The following is a 23,628-nucleotide window of genomic DNA, read 5'->3' as shown; positions in this document are numbered from 1 at the left end:
AGTGGCTGGCAGTGTTGCGTGAAGTGCAAGACAGTTGTCTGTCCCTGAAATGAACCAACGTGTTTGCCTGGCACTGCCCTGTGCCTTGCCCTTCAGTTGGGCACTGGAAGAAAACACACGGACCTGTGTGGTTCGCTACACACTGTTGCATCCTCTTTAATTCACAGGGTATGAGGCAACAGGTGCCAGCTGAACCACAGGAGTTTCCCTCTGAACCTCAGGAAACACTTTTCCACTGTGAGGGTGTCCTGTTTTCAGCTGGGATAAAGTTAATTTTCCTCTCAGTAACTAATGCAGTGCTGCGTTGTGGCTCTGGCGTGAGAACAATGTTGATAGCGCACTGATGTTTTTAGTTGTTGCTAGGTAATATTTATACTACATCAAGGGCTTTTCAGTTTCTCAAGCCCTGCCAGCAAGAGGGCAGAAAACATTGGGAGGGGACACAGCCAGGACAGCTGGCCCAACCTAGCCAAAGGGAGGTTCCATATCATGGGACGTCCTGCTTGGTACATGAACTTGGGGGTGTGTCGTGGTTTAACCCCAGCTGGCAACCAAGCACCAAAGCACCACGCAGCCGCTTGCTCACTCCCCCTCAGCCAGAGGGATGGGGAGGAGAATTGGAAAGGAATGTAAAACTCAAAGGTTGAGGCAAGAACAGTTTGATAGGTAAAGCAAAAGCCGTGCACACACGCAAGCAAAGCAAAGCAAAATAGGAACTCATTCTCTGCTTCCCATGGGCAGGCGGGTGTTTGGCCATCCCCAGGAAAGCAGGGCTCCATCACGCCTAACGGTTACTCGGGAAGACAAACGCCATAATGCCAAATGTCCCCCCCTTCCTTCTTCTTCCCCCAGTGTTTATATACTCAGCATGACGTCATACGGAATGGAATACCTCTTTGGCTAGTCTGGGCCAGCTGTCCTGGCCGTGTCCCCTCCCAGATTCCCGTGCCCCTCCAGCCCTCTCGCTGGCTGGCAAGTTGGAAGCTTTACTGAGATCAGCCAGCAGTAGGTCGTTCCACTATGGTGTCTCTCCAGTGTGTTCCCTTAGGGAGTGACTCTTTGGGACAAAGATAACCTCAGCTGTCTGATTCCCTTTCAAAAACTAGTCCTGAGACCTCTCTTAGGACAAACGACACGTGCCTGTGACAGGACTGGAGGAAAATGAACCTAGCTCCAGATGCATTTGTGTCGGGTAATATAAACCAGTAGCGATTTATTAAAGGAATACTTCGGTCTTTGAAGGAAATGTCCTGAATTATTTCAGTCTAACCCTTCATTTACAACTTAATTCCCTAAATAGGGAATTCATTAATTCCTGGTGCTTGTGAGGTACAGAAATGGACAAATAATTCTCTCTGTGTTGCTGTCCTTCCAAATTGCCATAGGTCCCACAGCCTGGACTGTCTTCTCAGGCAACCTTGGTTTTCAGGAAAAAATATTAAAGCGGTATCTGTAACAGAATTCCGTCAGGATTCCGTGACGTAAGGATTCCGTCAGGTAAAGAGAAGGATCCGAAAATCCTTGGAAGGAATAAGAGAAGGGGAGAATTTTGTGGAGCCCCCTTTGCCCATGTTTTGGGGGGCTCCCTGCAAGTCTGGGATGGCGTAGAGGGGCAGGGCTGTCTTATGTGCCCTTTGCAGTGTTGAGAGCTCTCTCCGTGTGGTGGGAGACCACAGGAATGTGCATTGTGTGGTAGTGCTCTCATCCAAGGATCCGAAAATACTTGGAAGGAATAAGAGAAGAATGATTGAATTTCATCTAGAACTCCAGATGCTCTTGTGTGTACTTCTTGCTGTCTGTCGGATGATGACAGGGTACAGCTACAGTGGCTGTTGCAGAGGTCCCCTTGTCCGTGGTATTGTGTTCCTTCCAGCTGCTTGTGGGACCATGACATGGTAGAGAGGTGGTGGTTGCTGCAAAGCTCGGTTGCCCAATCCTGCAGGCACCTTTGAGCTGCCTGTGGGAACTGGATGGGGTGTAGATCGGGTAGGTGGTGCGGCGCCCTCTTTGCCCATGGCTGTGGCCACCTTCCTGTTGGCTGTTGGATGACAACGGGGTACAAATACCATGTGTGTTCTGGTGGTCCCGTTGTCCGTGTCTGCAGTCACATTCGAGCTGCCTGTGGGAGCTGGATGGAGTAGAGGAACACTGGGTTTTGCAGCTCTCCCTTTGTCCACGGCTGCAGGCACCTTTGAGCTGCCTGTGGGAGCTGTACGTGGTGAGGATAGAGTGGGTGCTGGAGCTCTGCCTTTGCCCATGGCCGCGGGCACCTTCTGGCTGTCTGTAGCATGACGGGGTACAGATACAGCAGGTTTTGTGGTGCTCCCATTGTCCGTGTGTGCGGGCACCTTTGAGCTGCCCGTGGGAGCTGGGTGGCATAAGGGCAGGGTGGGTGCTGTAGCCCTCCTTTTGCCCATGGCTGTGGGCACCTTCCTGTTGTCTGTGGGTTGAAGACAGGGAACAGGTACAGTGCGTGTTGTCGAGGTCGCCTTGTCCACGACTTCGTGTTGCTTACCATTTCCTGTGGGGCCCCGGCATGGTAGAGAGGTGGTCGTTGCTGCAGAGGCCCCTTTGTCCCTGGCTGCGGGCACCTTTGAGCTGCCCGTGGGAGCAGGGTGGGTTGTGGATCGTGCAGGCGGTGCGGCTCTCTCTTTGCCCTTGGCCGCGGGCACCTTCTGGCTGTCTGTAGCATGACGGGGTACAGATACAGCAGGTTTTGTGGTTCTCCCGTTGTCCGTGTGTGTGGGCACCTTTGAGCTGCCCGTGGGAGCTGGGTGGCATAAGGGCAGGGTGGGTGCTGTAGCTCTCCTTTTGCCCATGGCTGTGGGCACCTTCTTGTTGACAGTGGGATGAAGACAGAATAGAGATAACGTGTGTGTTGCAGGGATCCATTTGTCCACAGCTGCGTGTTGCTTCTGTTTTCCTGTGGGGCCCCGGCATGGTAGAGAGGTGGCGGTTGTTGCAGAGGCCCCTTTGCCCCTGGCTGCGGGCACCTTTGAGCTGCCCGTGGGAGCAGGGTGGGTTGTGGATCGTGCAGGCGGTGCAGCTCTCTCTTTGCCCTTGGCTGCGGGCACCTTCTGGCTGTCTGTAGCATGACGGGGTACAGATACAGCAGGTTTTGTGGTGCTCCCGTTGTCCGTGTGTGTGGGCACCTTTGAGCTGCCCGTGGGAGCTGGGTGGCATAAGGGCAGGGTGGGTGCTGTAGCTCTCCTTTTGCCCATGGCTCTGGGCACCTTCTTGTCGCCTGCTGGATGATGACGGGGTGCGGGTAAGGTGGGTCTTCTGATGCTCCCGTTATCCATGGCTGTGGGCACCTTTGATCTTCCCGTGGTACCTGGATGGAGTAGAGATCAGGGGGGTGGCACAACAGTCGCATTGCCCACCTCTGTGGGCATCTTGTGACTGTCTCTGTAGTCAAGACTGGCTATTGATACTGTTGGTGTTGTGGAGCCTCTCAGCGTTTTCTTGCCCATCTGCTCCTCTGCCATTTCTGGTCTTGTGCGGCCCTGTTTATAGCCGTCTGGGGCCAACCGTATCACGATCCCCTTTGCAAGGTTGACCAGCATAAGCAGTTGGCCCCCTGTGACATCGCCCTGACATGACCAGTGCTGGGCCAGGGCCTTGTTTGTGTCCCAGCCCTCAGCTTCCTAGGGGAGAATTTTGTGGAGCCCCCTTTGCCCATGTTTTGGGGGGGCTCCCTGCAGGTCCGGGATGGCGTAGGGGGGCAGGGCTGTCTTATCTGTCCTTTGCAGTGTTGAGAGCTCTCTCCCTGTGGTGGGAGACCACAGCAATGTGCCATTGTGTGGTAGTGCTCTCATCCAAGGTGTGGCTGTCAAGGACAGGAGAAGCAAGGACCTCAGCAGCCACTCTCTATCACCATGAGCAGCCCTAGCTTCCCTGCCTGGAACAGGGCCAGCCTTGTGCCAAGGCTGTCTATCATATGAATCCCAGACAGCCAGGCAACACCTGCCCTGGACCAAGGCTGTCCCTTAGCCACCATGACATGGACCACTGCTGCTGTTCTGCCTGCTGTGGCATGGACGGGACGGGACATCCCCGGGGCTGGTGGCCAGCCCTGGGCTACGCAGGGGAGAGGATTGTGAAGCTACCTTTGCCTATGGTGTTGGGAGGCTCCCACAAAAACCAGGATGGGGTAGAAGCCAGGATCGTCTTATGTGTCCTGTAGAACGCTGAGAACTCTCACGCCGAGTGATGAGCTGAGAAAGGACAGGAGCCATGCTCTTGCTGCGTCCTTTTCCAAGAGTCTGGCTGTAATTCCCAGGAGAAACAACAAAAGAGAAGTCATACTCCATTCCTGTGGGCAGCCTCAGCCCCCTTGCCCTCCCCCCGGTGCCTGCTCCTCGCAGCTGTCGCTCACCTGCCTTGTCTGGCAGTCTGAGCCAGCAGAGCCCTTTTTATGCCTGGGGCTGGGCAACCGTGTCACCGACCCCTTTGTGAGGTGGCCGACCACGAGCAGTCCCCACTGTGATGTGTCCATGACATCACCAAGGCTGGTGCCTGGAATTAGTGCTGCATCCATGTGATCCCTCTTTTCCAGTGGTCAAATGAGAAGACACAACTGAATAAAGAATGAAAACTAAACAGAAAACAAGAGTCCGTAGTGCTGGGGAAGCAAATAAAGTAGCTGTAGGATCTGAAGAACAGCAGCTCAGCAGAGGTTAAAGGGGAGTTAGAAGCAGCAGGTCCTACTCACTGCTCTCTGTTGAAGAGTTTGGGTGGGACTTGCCGAGATTTGTGGGTTTGAAGGCTATTCTGGAAGAAAGAAGTTTGTGGAGTGTCTCACACACATCACACTCACTGGGCAGCCCTCAGCCACACTGGCAGCATGTTACAAGGTACCATGCACTTACATACAACTCTAGGAATGCTGACAGTTTGCGTTAGCACACAAAGTACGTGTTTCAATGAACAATTGCCAAAAACCAAGCTCTAATTTTTTCTGGCCCTAAGCAGCATGTTAAGTTTTTAGCTATTCACCTAGCATTACTAGAATATTTTTTTTTTACTTACTATTTGTAACTCTAATCTTGAGCATGTCACAAGACAACACATAGACAAACAAGACACAGAGACCTATGTCAGTTGTTATGTTCTAGGAAATCCCCAAATCTTAAGACACCCTAAATGAAGTTTTCAGCTTCCCAGATCTTAAGACAATCAAATATTCAAAACAAAGAATAAATATAAATACCTTTTCTGTTGTGCAGAAGTCCTTGTCCACCTGTGTGAGAAGTCGAGGTGTTAGGGAGTCTCACTGACAGAAGATCCAGTTGAGGGCCCCGAGGGTCCCCAGGCCCCTGGATTCCAGCACCGGCGGAGAGTTCTCCTGCCTGGCTCGCCAAATTGATGCCAAAATGGCACACAGAGTAACTGCTCACAGACCAGTTTTGTCTTTAAGCAGCAAAGGTATTTATTTCGTGCAATGTCAGGGAGCTAGCTGACTTGCACTGGACAAACTAGCTCCCAAGTTTTCAGTGAAAAGTTACTTATTTTATACAGTTTTCCTGAGATGTTACACAACATCTTTACATACATATTCTTTTGATTTGGACACCCAGTCATTCCATTCATAATAGGGGGGATCTAGGTGGAATAGACCTTTCCATTTTCTTTCTCCAACGATTTCCTGACTTGATGGTCTCCTTCCCTCCTTCAGGTGCCTACCTTTTCTTTTCTAGTTATTCAGACTAGATTCCTTTCTCAACACAAACAGAGCATTGCCATTTATTTATTTATTTATTAAGACCTTGTGCTACTTCACAGGTGCAGCAGCTGTTTCTTGGCTTTCTCCACACCCTGGGCTGGGCCCCTGATGGTCATGGTGTCACTGCCAGAGCCCTTGGTGGGGAAGTAGACGTGGACTCCACCACACTCCTCCACGATGGAGCAGACAAAGCGGCCTTTGGCACCAATGAGGGAATTGTGCAGTTTGGAAGGAAGAGAGACCTCCACCTCTGTGCTGTTGGCCTAAGGGAGGACAGTACCAGCCTCTTGAGTCAAGCTGCAGAAATGTGTTTGCACCCACTCTGCTTACTCTCTAACTCCCACCTTGCTAGGAGCTTTATAGATCTGGAAGACATGCCTGAGCAGAGGACTTGGAGACTGGCTACTCCTGACAGGAGCAGTCACAAACTTCGGTTTACGAGTCAAGAACAGACAGACACATTTGTCTCCTCCCTGCCCTCACCCATTACAACCACGTCTGTATCTGTGTCTTCTAGCAAGATTTTCAAGTCCCTCAACCGCAAAAGGCCAGTTGCTTCACTTACCAGCTCCTTCTGGATGGCAAGAATCCTGTGGCGAGCAGCCTCACAGTTTGCTCTCTTGCCTGTGATAACAATCGTCTCCGAGTTGCTGTTCTTTGCTGCGAGATCAATTTTGATGTTGCTTTCTTTACGGATCTGCCACAAAGGAAAAAAAAAATCTCAGAAGTGTCCCATTTCAGAAGAAAAGCCCTTGCAGGCTATATTTGACATCACCAATGAGCAGGAGAGAGCATCCAGTGGGATTTTGCTGCAGGCAGTGATCATCACAAGCACTTGAGTTTGGAACAATCTCTCACCTTCTTGATGTTGGCACCTCCTTTCCCTATGATGTTCTTGTGGAACTGTTTGCAGATGAGGACAGAAATAGAAAAGCTGTTTTCAACCTAAGGGAGAAAGGAAGGGAGAACTGAAGATTACACTGTCATGGCAAGTGAGGCCTGACTTCAGGAACTCTGATAAACAAGCTTTTGAAAATAGGCTTAGACCCAAGGAAGTTCTCTATATGAGAGACCTGTAAGACTAAACAAAGGCAAGTACGTTCCCCTATAGCCTTCACATAAGAGGTACTACCCCCCTGCCTCCATTCAGCCAAAACAGCGTCGACAGCTCCCTCCTCTTGAGGTGTTTTAGCTCTACCCAAGCCAGTAGAGCTCTGCTTTGCCCCAGGGTTATCCAGGCACGTAGGAGGGAACGGCAGACAGAAGACCTCCTTACCAGGTCTGCCACCATCTTTTGCATGTACTCGGTGCACTTTTCCACCTCATTGTTGGGACCTCTGAGTTGGACAATGTCACTCTTGTGTGCAGGGTCTGGGAAGTTGATGATAACCTGCAGGAGGTGGTCATTTATAGTCAGCTCAAGCAAATGCAAGAACCCTTGTGTCAGACACATGCAAAGGTTGGGGGGATCCTACACATCCCCTTTTCCCATTCAGAAAAGGGTAACCGTGTTAGCGGCCTCTGGCTAAAAGAACTATCTGCTCAGACACTTGCACTACAGAGCCACTAAAGTTACGACTTCAGTGACGACAGGCCTACTAACCATTTAGGAAATAACCCCTCTGGATTCCTCATCTCCTAAAAAGCCTTACCTCTGGGAATTTCTCCCAGATTTTCCAGATCCACTCACCCTTCTGCCCAATGATGAGCCGGTGGAATTTCTGCTCAATGATTAGGTCCGCGGTGCGTTCATTTTCCTGATGAGAACAGAGCTCACGCTGAGTATTCAGCCAGAAGCCATATACTTTTACTTACCGGTTTGCTGCCCGACAGTTTACTTGCCAGCACTGTCCCTCTTTTCTCTAGATAAAATTCACTCTAGGCTGACAGAGAAGGGCTACCCGAGGGAACAGAGGAAGACATTTGTGAAGAGGAACTTGCACTTGTCATGAGATCCAAGTGCTCGGTGGGCAAGGGGCACACACTCGCACCAGAAGGTTACAAGGGAACACGAGAGCCCAAACCCTGCAGTCTCCCAAACATCACATCCTACTCACTCACCATACAGGAATTGAGTTCCAGCAGCTCTTTCTCGGCCTGTGGGTCTCCTTCAATTCTGATCAGGTTGCTCTTCTCGTTGTCCGGGGGAATGCACACAGACACCTTGTACAGATCCTTAATCCTGTTAACTTCAAGGCAAGGACTGTGGTGACGCAGTCTGCTAGGCAAAGACTTGCAAGCAAGGCACCTTGATTATCACTGCCCAGAGGCTGTTGAAGAAGTAAAGCCGCCTCTGGGAAGGGCTCAGTGGGGTAGGGTTGAGACAGGGGAAATTGCCTCTTCACCACAGAGTTCAGTGAGAGCAGACCTGTGCCACACAAGAACCTGTACAAGTAAATACTGTGGCATCTACAGAGCCAATTGTTCCCTTGTCAAAGCGAGGCATGTTTCTTCCCCAAACAGTATCACATTTAGAGCAGAAGGCAATCATTCATTTCTACCCCAGACTCTTTGTTGGGGAGATGTTGCAGCACTATCAAACTAGTAGACCACAACAAGGCTTTACCATTGGCCATATTCCACTGCCAGTGCTGTATCACCTTCCTCCAGAGGCCAGACCACACTGCTCCTCCTACATCTGACACCCTCTCCCACAAGCCACAGGGCTATTTAACCACTTTAGCAGGAACCAGCTACAGCTGCACATCGTCCATGTCAATCAACTCACTGCCGCTGAGGCAAGGCCACAGCTGCATGTTATCAATGCTAATCAGCCCACCGCCTTCATTCCTCTACAGGGAGAAGCTCACCAAGCAGATTTCCACCACCCACAACTGGCTGCTAAAATGTCATTCACACAGAGCAACGTGTGAAAAAAAAATAAATTTCCTCCAGGACACATCAAAGTAATTCCACTACTGTTCAGGCTCCCAAGGTACTTTCACACATTAAAGCCTCACGGCCCATTTCTCTCCTTGTACCACCACCAGTCCAGAAAAGCAGAGGAAAGGTGATGGAGACAGCACACTGGGTGAGCTACAGAGCCCCTGATACGATCTACTAAACATGAAGAGTGTGAGCATGGGAAGGACTAGAAAGGCACTCCACTTACTGTTAGCTCCATTCTTGCCAATGAGGTGTCGGTGGAATTGGTGGTCAACGTTGATTTCTGCGTAATCCATCCGGCTGATCTAAAAAGAATTATTTACATATTACATTACACTCTACACATTACACTACACATTACATTACATAGGGCCAGGTAGGGCAGGTCACTGCTTCTGTCTCGTGCCCTAAGTAACTGCCTACTGCCAGTATTGGCACTGACTCACTAGCGGTCAGCTACAAGCACTTCTCCTGCTATTAGGCAGAGCACAAGCATTCCTCTGGTTTGAGGAGAGAGCATTGTGCTCATGAAACATTGAAAAGACTTACTTATATGCCTCTCCAGCTATAACAAAGAGAATCCTTCCTTCTCTGCACCAAAAAATTTAATGCTGACTTTTCAAGAATGCTATGGATGAGTTTCATAACCAAGGGGTGCCATCCACCTGCCACACAATTTGTCTTCTGCAAGTTCGATTAAGCATGTCAGGACATCATATGGATGTGATAAACACCTCATCACCTCTGCTCTGTTTCCCCTTCTTCCCCCAGTTTCTTACTGGAACTAGTAACTCCAGCTCACCAGATCCTTGACCATGGCTTCAATCTGTTCCTGAGCCACATGTACATCTTCTGTAGGTCCTTCCAAAGTGATGTTATCCTCTCCTCCAGTGAATTTGATGTGAACCTTGAGGTGAAAGACAATGAATCTCTTAAGAATTTGCCAAGATCCAAGCCAGGCCAATGCTCTTGGTCAGGCCTACACCATCAATCCCTGCCACTAAGAGATGCGCTCCTTCCCAAAAAGCCCAAACAAAATCCCCACAATTTTACGAGTCAGTAACTTAACAATTTCGGCCATGTGGCAGTGCCTAGAGCCCAAGGCTCTGGTGCTGTCCCGGTTTCTGCAAGGGCTTTGGAGAAGTTTACTCATCTAGCCTTTATCTAGATACCGTCTAACTCACCAGGGAGAAGCCCTTGTTGCACTCAGCATTCCCAGGTATCCTACTACATCAGTTCTCAAAACAGCACCACATAAAGCTTCCTTGGAAGGGCTCATCATAGGATGAGCAGTGTTTGCAGCAGTAAAAGAGAGGGTTCCCTTGAACAGCAAAGATCTGTGTCATTTCCCCCTGGTTTTACCCACACTAGAATACACCTCACTCTTCCATGACGAGTGATCTGGACTAAACATTTTTCTACACTGGGGGTGCTAAGCTAACCAGCTCACCCATACCTTTGGCATCTGCTGAGTTATTTTGGCCAGGTTCTGTCCTTTCTTTCCAATAATGAAACGATGAAGCCAAGAGGGGGCAGAGACCGAGGAGACGGCAAAACTGTTGGCCTGAGAGACAGAAAAACAGAGGAGCTGTTTGATGGACAAACTGGAAGAGGCCTTCACAACAATTCAGTTCCAATTCCCATGCTGCACCTCCGGTATTGACTTCTAAGCTGCACCTCTAATGGCCCAAGAGAGACCACCCCCACTACACCTGTCAGTGCTCACAAATGTATCTTCGCGGGACCTTCAAAGGAGGCCTAGCCCATCTTGTCAGTACCTTTGCATAGACTTCAGTCAATGCTTGCCCAAGTTTTTCAGGCTCGCCTCGCAGTATCAGCGTCTCCAAGCTACTGTCAGTGGGTGGGATCTCGACAGAGACTCCAGTCTTCTCCAAGATCTCCTGCAGGGAACTCCCCTTGGGGCCGATGACATACTTGTGCTGGGACTTCTTCACCTCCACTGCAATAGTAGTAGTCTTCTTTTTCTGTAGGGGCAGAGACACTGAGGCATCAATCACAAGGGGGCGGGGAAGGACAAGAGCGACAGGAAGAGGCACAAGATGCAGTCAAACTCTGCACCCAGCAAAGAGCAAAGCCAAGCTGAGCACAGTGGCTCAGCAGTACCCTAGCACCCCTTGGACCCCTGCCTACAGAAAGCCTTGTGCTCAAAAATTCACAGGGGAAGTACAAAACTAGCATGCTGTGTCAAGCTCCCTGGGACACGGCATGTTAGAGACCACAAACACACACAGGCATGTCATCGTCGTCGTCCCCATCCCCCCATCAGACAACAGGGTTCAACTCCCAGCCGTCTCCCAGGCAGTGCTGTGATGCAACACTACGCAGGCTATAAGCTGATTGTTGAAATCCAGACTGGTACAAATACAGACCTAACCACGAGGAAAAACAGCCCAGCAACCCACAACAAGGATATTCACAGCAGCGTTGGCTGTGGGAAATAAACTGGAGTGACATTCACTCTTCAGCAACTTCTACTTAGGTAGTAACTTTGATACTGTCAGCTGGCCACCACTGTAGACTTCACACTTCTTTCCTTCCTTAGTAGCACCGGTGTGGACAAGAGCCAGGGGAGCTCTTGGTGGCCTGCTAATTCCTACGATACAGAAAAGCGAGAAATCTGTCACCTCCCTGACAGTATCAGCCCAGCTCCCACTCTGCCGAGTGAGGAAATGGTAAGATTCGGGGTCATGTACTGCAAGGGCTGCTGAGCCAGATGCAACAGAGGGATGCACAAAAGTAGAACAAGAAGGGAAGAGTGCCTAGGAGCAGGTGCCAGGGGAAGGTGGGAAGCTTTATGGACCATCCGTACCTTCTCCTCATAGATCTTCTTAACTCGAGCCACAGCCTGGGCTAGTTGCTTCTTTTCTCCGGTGAAGACTATCTCTGTCTTGTTGACACTGGGAGGAGGAATGTTGATGCGCGTCCCTGTGTCCTGCATGAGCTCCCTCACCAGCTTGTTGTAAGGGCCAGCAATGAAAAGGTGGTACACTTTCTCCACGTCCAGCCGCTCCACGGCATGCTTATCCTGGAAGAGCCCGCAACAGACCTTGGTGGGAGCCGCCCTCTATATTACAGTCTCTGCCAGGCACAGCTAAGTTCCCAGGGGTGTCCTGCTTGACACTCTGGCCCAAGCAACCTTCTCAGTTTGCGGGCTTGTAGATCTCCACCTCTTTCAATCTACAAATGCGGTTGCTGCTGCTGCTCCTTGTTTACGATATTCACCCCTGTGACCTTCTGCCTTATCTCAGCTGGCACCTAAGACGCGTTGCTTCAACTATCAAATGCTTGTTTTGGCTTCAGAGATGGACAAAACGCAGCACAAGAAGTTTCAGGACCTGGCAGCGGTGCTCATACAGCCGGCGAGTGGCACAGTATACCTCTCTGTTCAGGCTAACGTTAGCCACTGACTGTAGCCACGGTGGCTGCAAACTCCAACTATACCATGGGGAAGCAAAATGGCTGACCAGCTAATGCCATGAGAGAGATCACAGTACTGAGGTACCTGCTCAGCGGAGATAAGCAGGATCTTGTGCCGGGCCTTCTCAATCCCTTCTTTAGTGCCGCTGATCTGGTTGCTGGGGTCATCTGGGCGGGGGACCTGCATTTTGGTTGCAGTTTTGAGCTTCAGGTCCTGCAGCTTCTCACCCTTCTTTCCAATGACAAAACGGTGGTGCTCCTTGGGGATGGCAACTGTTGCTGAAGCCTGCAGCAGAAGAACCAAGCATCTGTGAAAAGCCTTGCCTGCACTGGCAGATCCACAGGAACAGAGCCAGGGAAAGCAAGGTAGACGCTGCTCAGTGGTACTACTCCTCAGAGCAAACACAACGCCTTCCCAGCACACTCTGTCTGAGGGCTGACACTGTACCAGTTGATCTACAGTGCCTCCATGCCAGGAGTATAAACCCCACCTTTCCCTCAAAACCCTTCTGTTTGCACAGGAGCAGTACCCTGAATTAGCAAAGGCCTTCCGACACAGACGAGGAGGTGCCTCTCCTCCAGTGTAAGACACCAGACAACAACTGAGATGACAGCGCACAGCTGGAGTTTATCTGAACTCTGACATCTGCTGCCAAGGCTACAGAGAACAAGACATACAGTATGACTCCTAGGAAAGAGAAATTCAACACCAGAAACCTACTGCAGGAGGCAGGCAGCTAGCAGATGCTTACCGCTACTTAAGTGCTAAGGTGTCTTCAAGTGTAGCACATGCGGCTCCTGGGACTGCTTCTAGAAGGCCCCACATGCAAAAGGGGTCCTTCTCAATCTACCATTAAAGGGCTGCTCTATACAAGGGCTTCCTGACTTCTTCCCTTCTCACTGAGTTTTTACAGGTCTGGTAGCTGATGACTGCTATCGTGCTCCTGATCCCTGTGATTAGGTAACCACTAACAGCAATCAGACAATGACAATTCAAGCTATAATGGAAAAATAAAAGATGAAGAAAAGATCACTCGGTGTGACTTTTCAGCTCTGTGTTCCTGTCCTGAAGCCAGCCAAGCCTAAGAGAAGCTGGAATACAGACACACCTTCCAGACCTGGGGCCAGGGCAGTAGGAGGTATATTTGAGAACAGTGGCTCATGGATCTGTGGCGGCACGACCTGAACTGCTTTTTCAGATGCACATTGTGGATGTAGGGTTTTGTTCCTTTCTCTTTCCTCTGGCAGGGTATGACACAGGGGCTGAACAGCGCTAAGCAGACATGGTATTAACATCGCATTACCTACCTTTGGCATTATACTTTAAAACACACTGCAACACCTGGCTGCGATACATCCTAACAAGAGCTACCACCTTGACTATGAGCTCAAGAACCTTAAGGTAAGAGATCAAAACCTAGAGGACTGAAGCAACCGAAACAACAGGGTTGTGGCTCCTTACCAGTGTGCCTTGAGTTACACAAGGCAGAACCCTGACCCGAAGCTTTTGGCTTTTGGCAGGACTTCCTTTTCTCTATTTTTCTTTCTCCCAGCCTTCCACGTTCTCCTCTGAAGGACTTTGGGAAAAGCACAGTCCCTTTCTCACACACTACTAGCTTTGTGTGTGAGGCTCCTGCACCCCCTCCAGCACCAGCACCTCAGCACAAAGTCACTGGTTGCAACTCAAATGTTCCAGAGATCGCAGACTCCACGCTTCATGCAACACCACGGCCTGTAATTACCTTGGAACCCTATTTTAAGCCTCATTCCCATTCCAAATTGCCAATTGGGTGCTTTGAAAACGTATGGCAAAGCTGGATTAGTCATGTAACAACATACCTCTTTGGCTTACAAGCACACGGGCCCAAGGGTCTCAAAGCATTTGCGAGTCTTGGGGAAGAGCAAAGATGAAGGCAGAAACAGTTAGATGCCCTCACCTGAGTCTGCAGTCGAGTGACAATCTGCTTCCGAGCCTTCGTGACTGCTTCCAGCTTGCCAGAGACCATGATCGAAAGGCCCTGGTCCTTTGCGAGAGACAGCTCCAGGTGAGCTCCTGTCTTCTGCAGGATGTCAAGGCAGATCTTGGCCTGCTCGCTTTCCCCAAATTGATTCATGTCCTTGTATTTCCTCTCCTCCAGTGGCACATGGAACACCTGCTCAGCCACGGGACAGACAAAAGCAGGGCACAGCAAGGTGTCAGTGTGCTTCTGATTGTCAGTGCCTCCCTCTCTTATTGCCATACAGGAGGACTTCACTGGCGAACTAAGTTCCCAGATTTAGGCGACCCATCAGCCTTTCCAGTGGAGACACCAGCTGCAGTACGAGGGCAGCAGGCAGTGTGTCCCAAACTGAGTGCTTTCCTAAAGAACATGCTATTGGGGGGGGGAAGCGGAATACTTTAATGCATTAGCACTCACTCCTTGAATTCTGCGATCCTCCCTTCAGGCCTGTTCCAGCTATCTGTGGAACAGGGATGCAGAGCTTTTTCTGGGCAGTTTTTCAACACATCCCTCCCCCTCCAGAGCAGTCCTAGCATTCAGCTGCAGTCTTCCTTGTGCCCCAGGGCAAAGGACAGCAAAGAGGCAGTTACTCCGACACACTAAGGGATTTCATACTCCAGGGAAAGCTTCACTTCACCTACTTTTTGGAGGGATGAAAAGGAGAGAGATAAGACACCCACTCCCACCAACCTGAGTGATGACAGAAGCCTTTATTGGCCGGATTTTGCTCCAGGGACCAGCAGGTTCCCGGGCAGCTTCCAAACATGGTGCTTTCTCAGGGAGCGCAGGGAAGGCTTCCTCGTAGGTTGGAGGATCCTTCTCTTCTTCAGAGTTAAAGCTGTTACTGGGGTGAAGCAAACAAGGCAAATGAGATGCTCTCCCCACAGGAATGCCCCCATTCAGAGGCAGTGAAACTCTATTTAGGCATCATCAACATGGGACAACAAAGGACTTGTGCACTACTATCCATCCTGCTACAGTTATGCTTGTGGAGAGCAGCCGAGTCTGGAGCACAGCTGAGCTCAGCACAGCACAGACTGCAGTAGGTGCCACTATGGATGCAGGAAGCAAACGTGCAAGTGAATGGTGGCAGCAAACACAGCACATTATCACCAACTTTGTTGAGAGGAGCTTCATCAGGGGACAACAGGCTAAGCAGAAAGAAATCAAAGGAACACAGCAAGGCTGTAGGTCAGAAGGGGACAAGACAGACACATGCTCAGGAAGAAGGCAGAGAGAAGCAGAAGCACTCTAGTTGGGGCAGAGTCCAGGGAAAGCCTGTAGCTTATGTTCGACTCAGCTGTGCACTGGGCTGTGCCAAGCGGGCCAGCTCGCAGCTGGAGAATGGGTGCCGAAACCCATCAGTGAGTCAGTCAGTACGGTTATACTGACTTTCCCCAGCACCTGGCTGAGCAAAGGAGGAAGTGACAATCCAGCACACTGATCCCACGAGGCTCTCTTGCAGCCCAATGACCCATGCTTGCACATGCCCTGCCCCACGGCTGACAGCGTTGCTAGCCAGAGCTCTGTGAAGATCTGAGGCTTGCCTCCGCCTGGCCCTGCACTGTGCAGCACCACCGATGTGCTCCTGTTGGTGGAAAGCCAGACTCTGGCAGGCCGCCAGCCTAGGAATGGCGAACGCCATGCCTGGACACTTAGGGGGAGCCGGAGGCATGGAACGAGCTTGGCTAACAGCAAGGAACCTTGCCTGCGCAGTCTCTATTTAGAGGCACACCACAGGAACTCAGCTGTGTCTTCTCACCTTTCACCTGCTGCTGCATCAAGCCACTGCGGTGTTCGGCAAAGCTCTCCTGGGTCAAAACTGCCACCGAGCTCATCATCGACTTCCCACACACACACACAATCCAGGTATGCCACTGGAAGAGACAGAGGAGGCAACACTATTACCAGCAGCATTCAAGATGCACACAAGTCACTCCAGGAAGGCAAATGACGCGTTTACTGAGCACTTCTCCAGCCGGCCTCTTGAAAAGCACCTACAGGGCCAGTCTGCTGCCCTGTTCTCTTGCTGAACCACACAGAAACTCAGGGGGCATCAAAACCAGAGCTCCTCATTAAGAAGGCAGAGGATGTGCAGTCTAAGAAGGGTCTTGGAAAGGGGGACACCCCAAGTTGTTAAAGCATACTCTCATTAATCTATCAATTATTAATGGCGTGCAATTTTAAAACCAGTCTCCCAAAGTACACATAGTCAGTGCAAGACCCTTGTGGAACCCTGGAGAGAAAACAAAAAAGGGCCCAGGATGCTGCCTCTTCCTGAAAAACTTACGCCTTGATTACCAACCGTGCGTGAGCACCTGGGGCCCAGAGAGCAGCTCCTGGTGTCTCCAGCTCCTCTGCAATCCCTCCCACAACAGGCTCTACCGAGCGTGACCTTCCCTTCCGCTCCAGGTACAGTCTCGCAGCCCACAGTAAATACCACAGCCTCCTGGTAGCAGACTCTGCCGGAACTGCTTCTAGAACCCCCACCCCCAGAAAAACAATCAGCCAAACAAAAAACTACCTGCAAAGCCCACTACAGTACATCATGCAGCCTAACAGTTTCTCCTCTCAAGGTTAGGAACATTAGGAAGAGAGGCCTAATCCTGCAGCTGGGTTTTACTTTCCTGTCTCTTCTTTATCTGTTTTCATATTTTAATGCAAAGAACACCTCCCTACTTCTTGCACAGACCCATGTTGCAGAAGTTTTACAGGCTCTGGGCCTCTCAGTGACATGCTCTTGGACAAGCGAGACTCCTTACACCCTGGGTGAACATGCCTTTCCCAGCCCACTTCAGAAAAGCCCTGGACTTCCTGCAGCAGTGCGTGTCTTTGTCAAGGTTACAACAGCATTTCTCTAAGGGTAATGCTGCAGAAAGAAGGCTGCTCTTGTGCTTGATCCACAGGGGCTAAAAGGCTTGTATTTCTTGTTACAGTGTCTTCTCAGGCCATGCCTGGGTGCCTACTCCTGCTAAGGATGAGACCAACTGATCTGCAACTTCTCTCTTTCTGGCCGCAAGGGAAGTGCAAAGGCAGTTTCCAGATCCTGCCTTTACTGCTTGTCAACTTCAAAACAGCCACGAGGACACCTGCCAGACTCTTGCTCTCCTGCTGTAAGGTTCATTTTATAAGCTCTGCACAGTATAGGCCTGAGGATTTCCTTCTGTAGAATTCTTGAACACAAAACAAATTTGAACCATTGTTGAGTACTTTTTTATTCTTTTTTCTTTTTTTTCTTTTTTTTTTTTTTTTTTAAGAGAAACAATGCTTTCACATGAAGCTGGTATTTTGCAGAAACCCACAGATCAAATTGTCAGATACCCTCACAGCCACGGTGAATGAACTTTTCCAGCCATACGCTCGCATTCAGTTTGAACATGTTAGACTGGTCTCAGTGCAGCTGCTGACTGCTCTAACCACCTGGCTGGTAGCGGCCTGGGTGAATGACCTGAATCCCCGCAGCAGCACAATCCTAAGTGCACTTGTATCAGCTTAACATGCTTCTATATGCAAAGGGAAGACTATGTTTGGGAAAGGCAGTATCAGCTGAAATACTGTAACCAATAGCACATCTTGATTTTCTTTGACAAGGTGTGAACCGCACAGGGGGGCTTATCTGGGATGGCTCTCCACTCCGATAACAGCTGTAAAATCCAGGGTTACAGATCTCTCTTCTAATAGGCCGTACCCTCCCCAGAAGCAGCTTAATGTGCATTGGAAAAAAAAGACTAGCTACCTGACCGAGAGCATCTGCCCTTATCCTACCAAAGAAAAAGTTACCATTGTTACCGGAGAGCGGCGGGGAGGCGACTGGGCGACCGCCCCCCACAGCCCTATCCCCTCGGGGGTGGCCCCGGCCCCCCCACCAACCCGCAGGGCAGCCGCCACAGACAGGGGGAGCGCGACGTGACTCAGGGCTTTTGTCCGCACCCTGGGTGCCGCCGGAGCGCTCCCCGTTGCTGGCGCAGTGCGGGGCGGCCACTGCGTGGGGGAGCGGCTGGGGAGGCCGGCAGGTTGGGCGGGTGCAGGAGGCCGGTGGGCCGAGCCCCTCCGCGCAGCCCCCGCACCCCCGCTCACTGCGGAGGGTTGCCCTGGTGGCACGTGGGCCACACCACGCCAATGGGACAGGCCGAGACCACAGAGTGCAGTCGGGTGCTCGCTGGACATCCCGCTTGCGGAGCCCGTCTCTCTGCTGCCGCTGTCTTGTTGGAGGCAGCGCAACCCGCCCGGCAGCAGAGACGGGCCCGCACCCTCCTCCCGACTATAGCTGAGGCTATACCCCCAACCCCCACCGCCCGCCCACGCGGCCAGTGCCACCGGGTGCCCCGGGACCAGCTTTACCTCTCGTAGGCCTGCAGCGAAGCCTGTGCTGGGCACTAGGCCGAGGGGCCCGCCTCTTCCCGCCAGCTGTGCGCGCGTGGGAGCGGCGGTCGGGGTCGCTGGCTGCGCGAGGTGCGGGGCGCAGGTGAGGAGACGCAACGGAAGGGGGGCGGCCAGCGGCGCTGCCCTCCCTCGGTGGGGCTCAGGGGTCTGCCTGCGCGGCCCCCGTCTGGAGGGGCGGTGCAGGACAGCCCCTTCCCCGGCTCTCCGGAACTCTCTGGGAAGCCCCTCTGGGGTGCTGAGCAGGTGTTGGTGAGGAGGAAGCAGTCGAGGGGAGCTGCGGGGTGCGGCACACACACACACCCACCACCACCACCCCCATACCCACAAACACCCCCGCCCACCCCAGTCCATCCCTAAAATCCTTCATCAATTCCCAAGGGTCCGTCCCTAAACCCCTTCCCCCGCCCCTCCCCTGCTGCCATCCCTCTGTCCCTGGCATGGCCCAACTGCCCAGCACCACCAGACCACTCTGGCCCAAACACCATAAGGCAATGGTTCCCACCTGCCAATAGCAAGTCGAGGAATATTTTTTTTTCCTAAATAAAGACATTTTTGCTTCATATGCTGCCCACTACGCCAAATTATGTCTTGCTAACTGACTGGACACCCAGCAAAGATGAACTCCACATCAAATCGATCAAATATATCAAATATTGAAATATATCAAAGGTAGTTTCTTGTATTATAATAAAGGAAAATAGCATGCAATATGATAAAAGGAAACAATAGTAGCTATTGTGAGTGATATGATAAAAGAGCAATAGGAGCAAAGCCCCAAATTGTCACTGCAAAGCCTTAATGAGACTAAGGAAAGGAGACATCACCAATTCCAACCCCAACATCAATCACACAGGACCACCCTTTATCTGGGAGCCCCCTTGCAGCCGGCACCAGGAGTCTCTTGGGAACTGGGAAATTCCCCTGGAGAAGGTGCCAGAAAGGAATTCTCTTGCTGTTTCTCACTCTGTCCTTGCAGGCATGTGAGGCACATCATAAAAGTTCTGCTCCCTGCTTTCTGTGGTGAAAAATTGACCAAAACCTTTTGCACTCATGCAGAGCCGAAAAAATACATTTTGGGAAAGCGCAGCATGGCTCCCCTGGAGAAGGTGCCAGGAAGGAATTCTCTTGCTGCTTCCCACCATGCCCTGGCAGCCATGCGAGGCACAGCACAAAAATTCTGCTCCCTGATTTCTGTGGTGAGCAAAATTGACCATTTCAGTTGTACTCATGTAGAGACAAGACTTTCTTACTCAAAAGCAAAACCAGAAAGCCACATAGGCTTGGGAATCCTCTTGTTCTTTTGCGTGGCTGGTGACTTCCCATGGCTATTCCTCAAGGCAGGAGAAACAACCATGAATTTGGAAGCCCGCATAAATTCAAGTACACTTAGTCCTCTGACAGTCACTACTTATGGGCCAGCAGTCCTCTCACCCCTCCACAGATCTGCCTGTTAGTCCTCTAGCAGTCATTCTCCATGGAGGGACCACAAGTCCTCCATACCTACCTACCAACTCACCAGAAATGAGTCAGACCACATCAGAAGTAACACTGCCTGACCTGCAGGAGATATAGAAACCATCATTACTGGTCGACAAGACAGAAAAAACACCACCATCCACCAGACAGCAGAAAAACAACCAGAAGAAACATTGTATACAAACCAAAGGCCCCCATCCAAACCCTGCAAAGGCCAAAAAGATGAAAAAAGGCACTCTCCACATAAAAAAACCAAACCAAAACCACACAAAGAACACATAATAAGATCACACTACCATAACCCCAGGAACTCAGAGCCAGCAAACCCAGATTCTGTCCATAACAATAACACGCTTTAACACTTTACTTGCTTAACCTCTGGCATACCACAACCTTGTTGCCCCCAAACCCCAGCACGTTGTAGCCCTAAGGCAACACGAAATGGAACACAAAGTCCCTGGAGAACTCCGTCAGAGCCTTCAGGTGGACCCTGACCTCAGGCATCACAACCTTGAAGTGGGAGCCAGGTGGAGGCACCAGGACATCACCGGCATCCATCTTCACACCTAGCCGGGGCGGGGCGGAGAGGAGAGGGGAGGGGAGGGGAGGGGAGGGGAGGGGAGGGCATGCCGCCCAAGTCCCATTCCACCGCGTGATCGCCATCAAGTGCGGCGAATGAAGAGATGGGACGCAGCTTGATGCAAGCAAGTTGTCCATTTGTTAGTGATTTTCTTACAATTATATACGTTTCTACCTTCTACATATTACACACTGATTGGTTAAATCTTAAGCGTAAAAAACACGGATTGGTTGATATTTAAGGCACACCGTTAGAACAATAGGAACTTACTAGTTTATCTTGCCATAGCAATAATTTCTAATCCAAAATTAGGGGGTTTCTTTCTACGTCGCTTTCTTGATTAACAAAGTTACATATCGGCGCTCTCCGTTCCCGTATCTGGCTACTTGTTTCTCTGTCCGTCTGGTTGCCTCCTCAACTGTAATGGCTCAGGGGTCTGCAGTTAGCTTGTTCCTTTGTTCCCTGGGCTTGTGCCCTACAAGTTCTAACAAGTCTCTGTTCATCAGGCTATCAGTACTTGGACTCTTGTCCTTGAGGCCTTGTCCTACAATCCCGCAGAGGCACAGCATCCCGGGGAGGGAGCGTCTAGCCTCTGAGCCGCACGAGAGCGACGAGCAGGCAGCCGAGCCTATCCGAGCCGGGCCAGCCGAGCCTATATACCCCCCGCCGAAGCTATAGCTACACCCATGGGCCACATACCCCAGCCCTAACCCTATATAACCCCCCGGACCCTATAGCTGCCCCACCCTGGGCCATATAGCCCCGCCCCCGCACTATATCCCCCCCCCCCAGACCATATAATCCTGCCCCACCCTATATACCCCTCCCCTCAGACCCTATAGGTGCCCCCTTCCCTTTGGCCATATAGCCCCGCCCCCACCCTATATACCCGCCCCGGGCCATATAGCCCTGCCCCAACCTATATACCTTTTCCAGGGGTTCGGTGGCTGCCCTGCCAGGTGAGGGCGGCGTTTGGGGGCCTGTTAGGGGGGAGGGGTGGGTGGGACCTGCTAGGCCTGCAAGTCATTCTTTGCAGTTTTGAAGTGACCTGAACTGTTTCCTGAAGGAAACAGTGACAGCAGCAGTCTCGGGAGCTGGAGTGGAAGTAATGAAGTGGTAATTAGTAATTAATAAAATGTGGCGGAACTTACAATTTTAACAGCTGCTGCACTGGCCTGGAGGTCTGGTGCTGGAGTGAAGTAGTCCCTTGGAAATCTCCAACTCTGAAGCTTAATTATAATTTCCTTTAGATGCTATCTGCTCTTAAAGCCAACTTGTATATTTATTTTTTCCCCTGAAGGTAGATGAGGTTTTAAGGGCTCTGCTTCTGTGCTTTTTCAGGGCGGAGATTAAATGGAAGCTAGGGTTAAGATAAGGGGACTGAGATGGGCTCCGTGACTGATGTATCATGCAGAGACTGGGAGGGCATGGTTCTGTTAAAATAGCCAGCTGGGTCTTGGAAAAGTGTTTGGATATAGGAGGAGTTGGGAAAAATGTGGACAGACCCTGTCTTTGCATTTTGAAAACTTGTGTACAGTAATGCCTTGCTGTCCGTCACTTCTGTTTCAGAGCTCTGCTGTCAGTCCCTGCTCTGGTTACTATTGTCATTTTCCTGTTCTCCTTCATTCTTCATCCTTAATTGACCTTGGTGAGCAGCAGGTGTCTGAAGGTGATGATTAAAATGTAAGGGATTGGAAGAGGCAGCAGGACCGCTAGCAGTGAAAGATTTGCCAGGTGTTCAGTCCCATAGGTGAAGCAGCTGAGATCTTCCCAAATGGTGATCTTTTGGAAGATGGGTCAGATTCAGGGCATTGTGGAGTTTAATTTTGAGTTATAAAGGGCTTTTCCACTCTAAACTGCAAGCAAGCAAGCAAGCAAGCAAGCAGTTGTTTCTTGGTGTTCCAAAAGCAGGTGGAATCTCCTTTTCTACTTTTGTCATTTACCAGGTGTCGAATTGGCAGCTGACAAGCCCAGTGGTCTTGCTTCTGTTTCTCAGTCTTCCATGTTGTGTGTGCTATCCTTCTGTATTTAGGTTGTGTGCATTTTTGAAGTACCTGCACACATTCTGCCCTACTGGCTCTGTGGGCTTGGTTGGGTCTGCGGGTAAAGCATCAGGCAGCGTGCGAGAGGCCAGGCTCAGCCTCCTGGGCCAAGGAGGAGGGGGACGAATTTCCTCCTTGCTGCTTTTCCAGCTGTTTGGGGGACAAAGGTAACCTCCAAGTGGGGGAGGGATTCCCAGGGCAGCTTTCTTTGAATCCACCATGAAAACCCGCTTTCCATCTGTGGCGAGAGCAAGCCACCAGGGATGGCTGGTACTGGTGTTGAAATGATGGGTTTGCATGCCTGTCGCAGGCAGTGACCCGCAGAGCTGTTCGGGTCCTGCTGCCCCGGTGCAATGCCTCCCTCCTCCCCGGGCAGCTCGCGGTGTAGCCGGGGGGCTTGCAGGGTACATCTGCCCCTCCGTTGCCTCAGGGCCCTAACCCATGGGACTGGGCAATAAAGCCTGTCGTGCTTCACCGCCATCTCTGCCAGTCCTGGGGCTGATCAGTCACTAGAGCAGTAATACGAGGCGGCTCAGGGACGGTTTCTTTGCCTGCAATAAAGACGGGCTCTGCTTGAGCAGTGGCTTGGACCAGATGATCTCCAGAGGTCTCGCCAGCCCCAGCCGCTCTGTGACTCTGTGTGTGTGATGATCCCCCCTGCTGACTCCACGGGGCCGAGTTCCCCCATGGTGAGCATCTCTGCTTTTCAGGGCAGCTGCTGCTCTCATGGAGACGTGCCAGGAGGCAGGTCCTGGGAACCTGCTCCATCAGCCGCTTCACCAAGGGCTCTTCAGACAGACTCCGGGCACGGTGCTGCTGAGGCTGCCTGATGGGAGCAGCGCGGGCGTGGGCGAGATGTGCCCGAGCTGCGCCCTGGCCCTCAGCAGCTGCCTGCTCTGCTGCTCTTTTGCTGCCCCAGTTGAAGTTTTGCCCTTGGCTGCCTTACGCTGCCTGGCAGCTCCTTGACGGGAAGCAGAGGGGACTGAATAATTGTGGAGATAAAGCCTGGGATGCAGTCGGGCGTCAGGGTGACGCGCACGTGTCCACCTGAGAGCGGAGCAGGCTGGGCTGTGCCTTAGCCCAGCTGATGGGTGACAC

General features: G+C 51.4%; 1 protein-coding gene across 1 annotated transcript; it reads right to left on the bottom strand.

Moving 5' to 3' along the window:
- Positions 1-5,746: 5,746 nt before the first annotated feature.
- LOC119140185 (vigilin-like) lies at positions 5,747-15,887 on the bottom strand. Its single transcript, XM_037371274.1, has 15 exons — positions 15,812-15,887; positions 14,740-14,873; positions 13,987-14,202; positions 12,135-12,335; positions 11,442-11,657; positions 10,390-10,596; positions 10,068-10,175; positions 9,414-9,518; positions 8,838-8,916; positions 7,787-7,914; positions 7,378-7,482; positions 7,002-7,115; positions 6,584-6,670; positions 6,291-6,422; positions 5,747-5,988 (listed from the first exon to the last, which is right to left on the bottom strand). Exons 1-15 carry the CDS (start codon positions 15,885-15,887, stop codon positions 5,779-5,781), a joined length of 2,118 nt encoding a protein of 705 aa, XP_037227171.1. The 3' UTR covers positions 5,747-5,778.
- Positions 15,888-23,628: the final 7,741 nt, after the last annotated feature.

Source organism: Falco rusticolus, chromosome 19 (assembly GCF_015220075.1).
Source record: "Falco rusticolus isolate bFalRus1 chromosome 19, bFalRus1.pri, whole genome shotgun sequence".
Classification (NCBI taxonomy): Eukaryota; Metazoa; Chordata; class Aves; order Falconiformes; family Falconidae; genus Falco; species Falco rusticolus.
Note: the sequence above shows the minus strand (reverse complement) of the source record. Positions and strands in the feature narration are given on the sequence as shown.

What these genes read in the sequence shown, in the direction of transcription:
- LOC119140185 (XM_037371274.1), bottom strand. Translation starts at nt 15,887, where the DNA reads ATGAGCTCGGTGGCAGTTTTGACCCAGGAGAGCTTTGCCGAACACCGC. An exon ending in TGACTGAAGTCTATGCAAAG is followed by an intron (nt 10,176 to 10,389) that starts GTACTGACAAGA and finishes TCTGTCTCTCAG; the next exon opens with GCCAACAGTTTTGCCGTCTC. An exon ending in AAGCCATGGTCAAGGATCTG is followed by an intron (nt 8,917 to 9,413) that starts GTGAGCTGGAGT and finishes AATTCTTTTTAG; the next exon opens with ATCAGCCGGATGGATTACGC.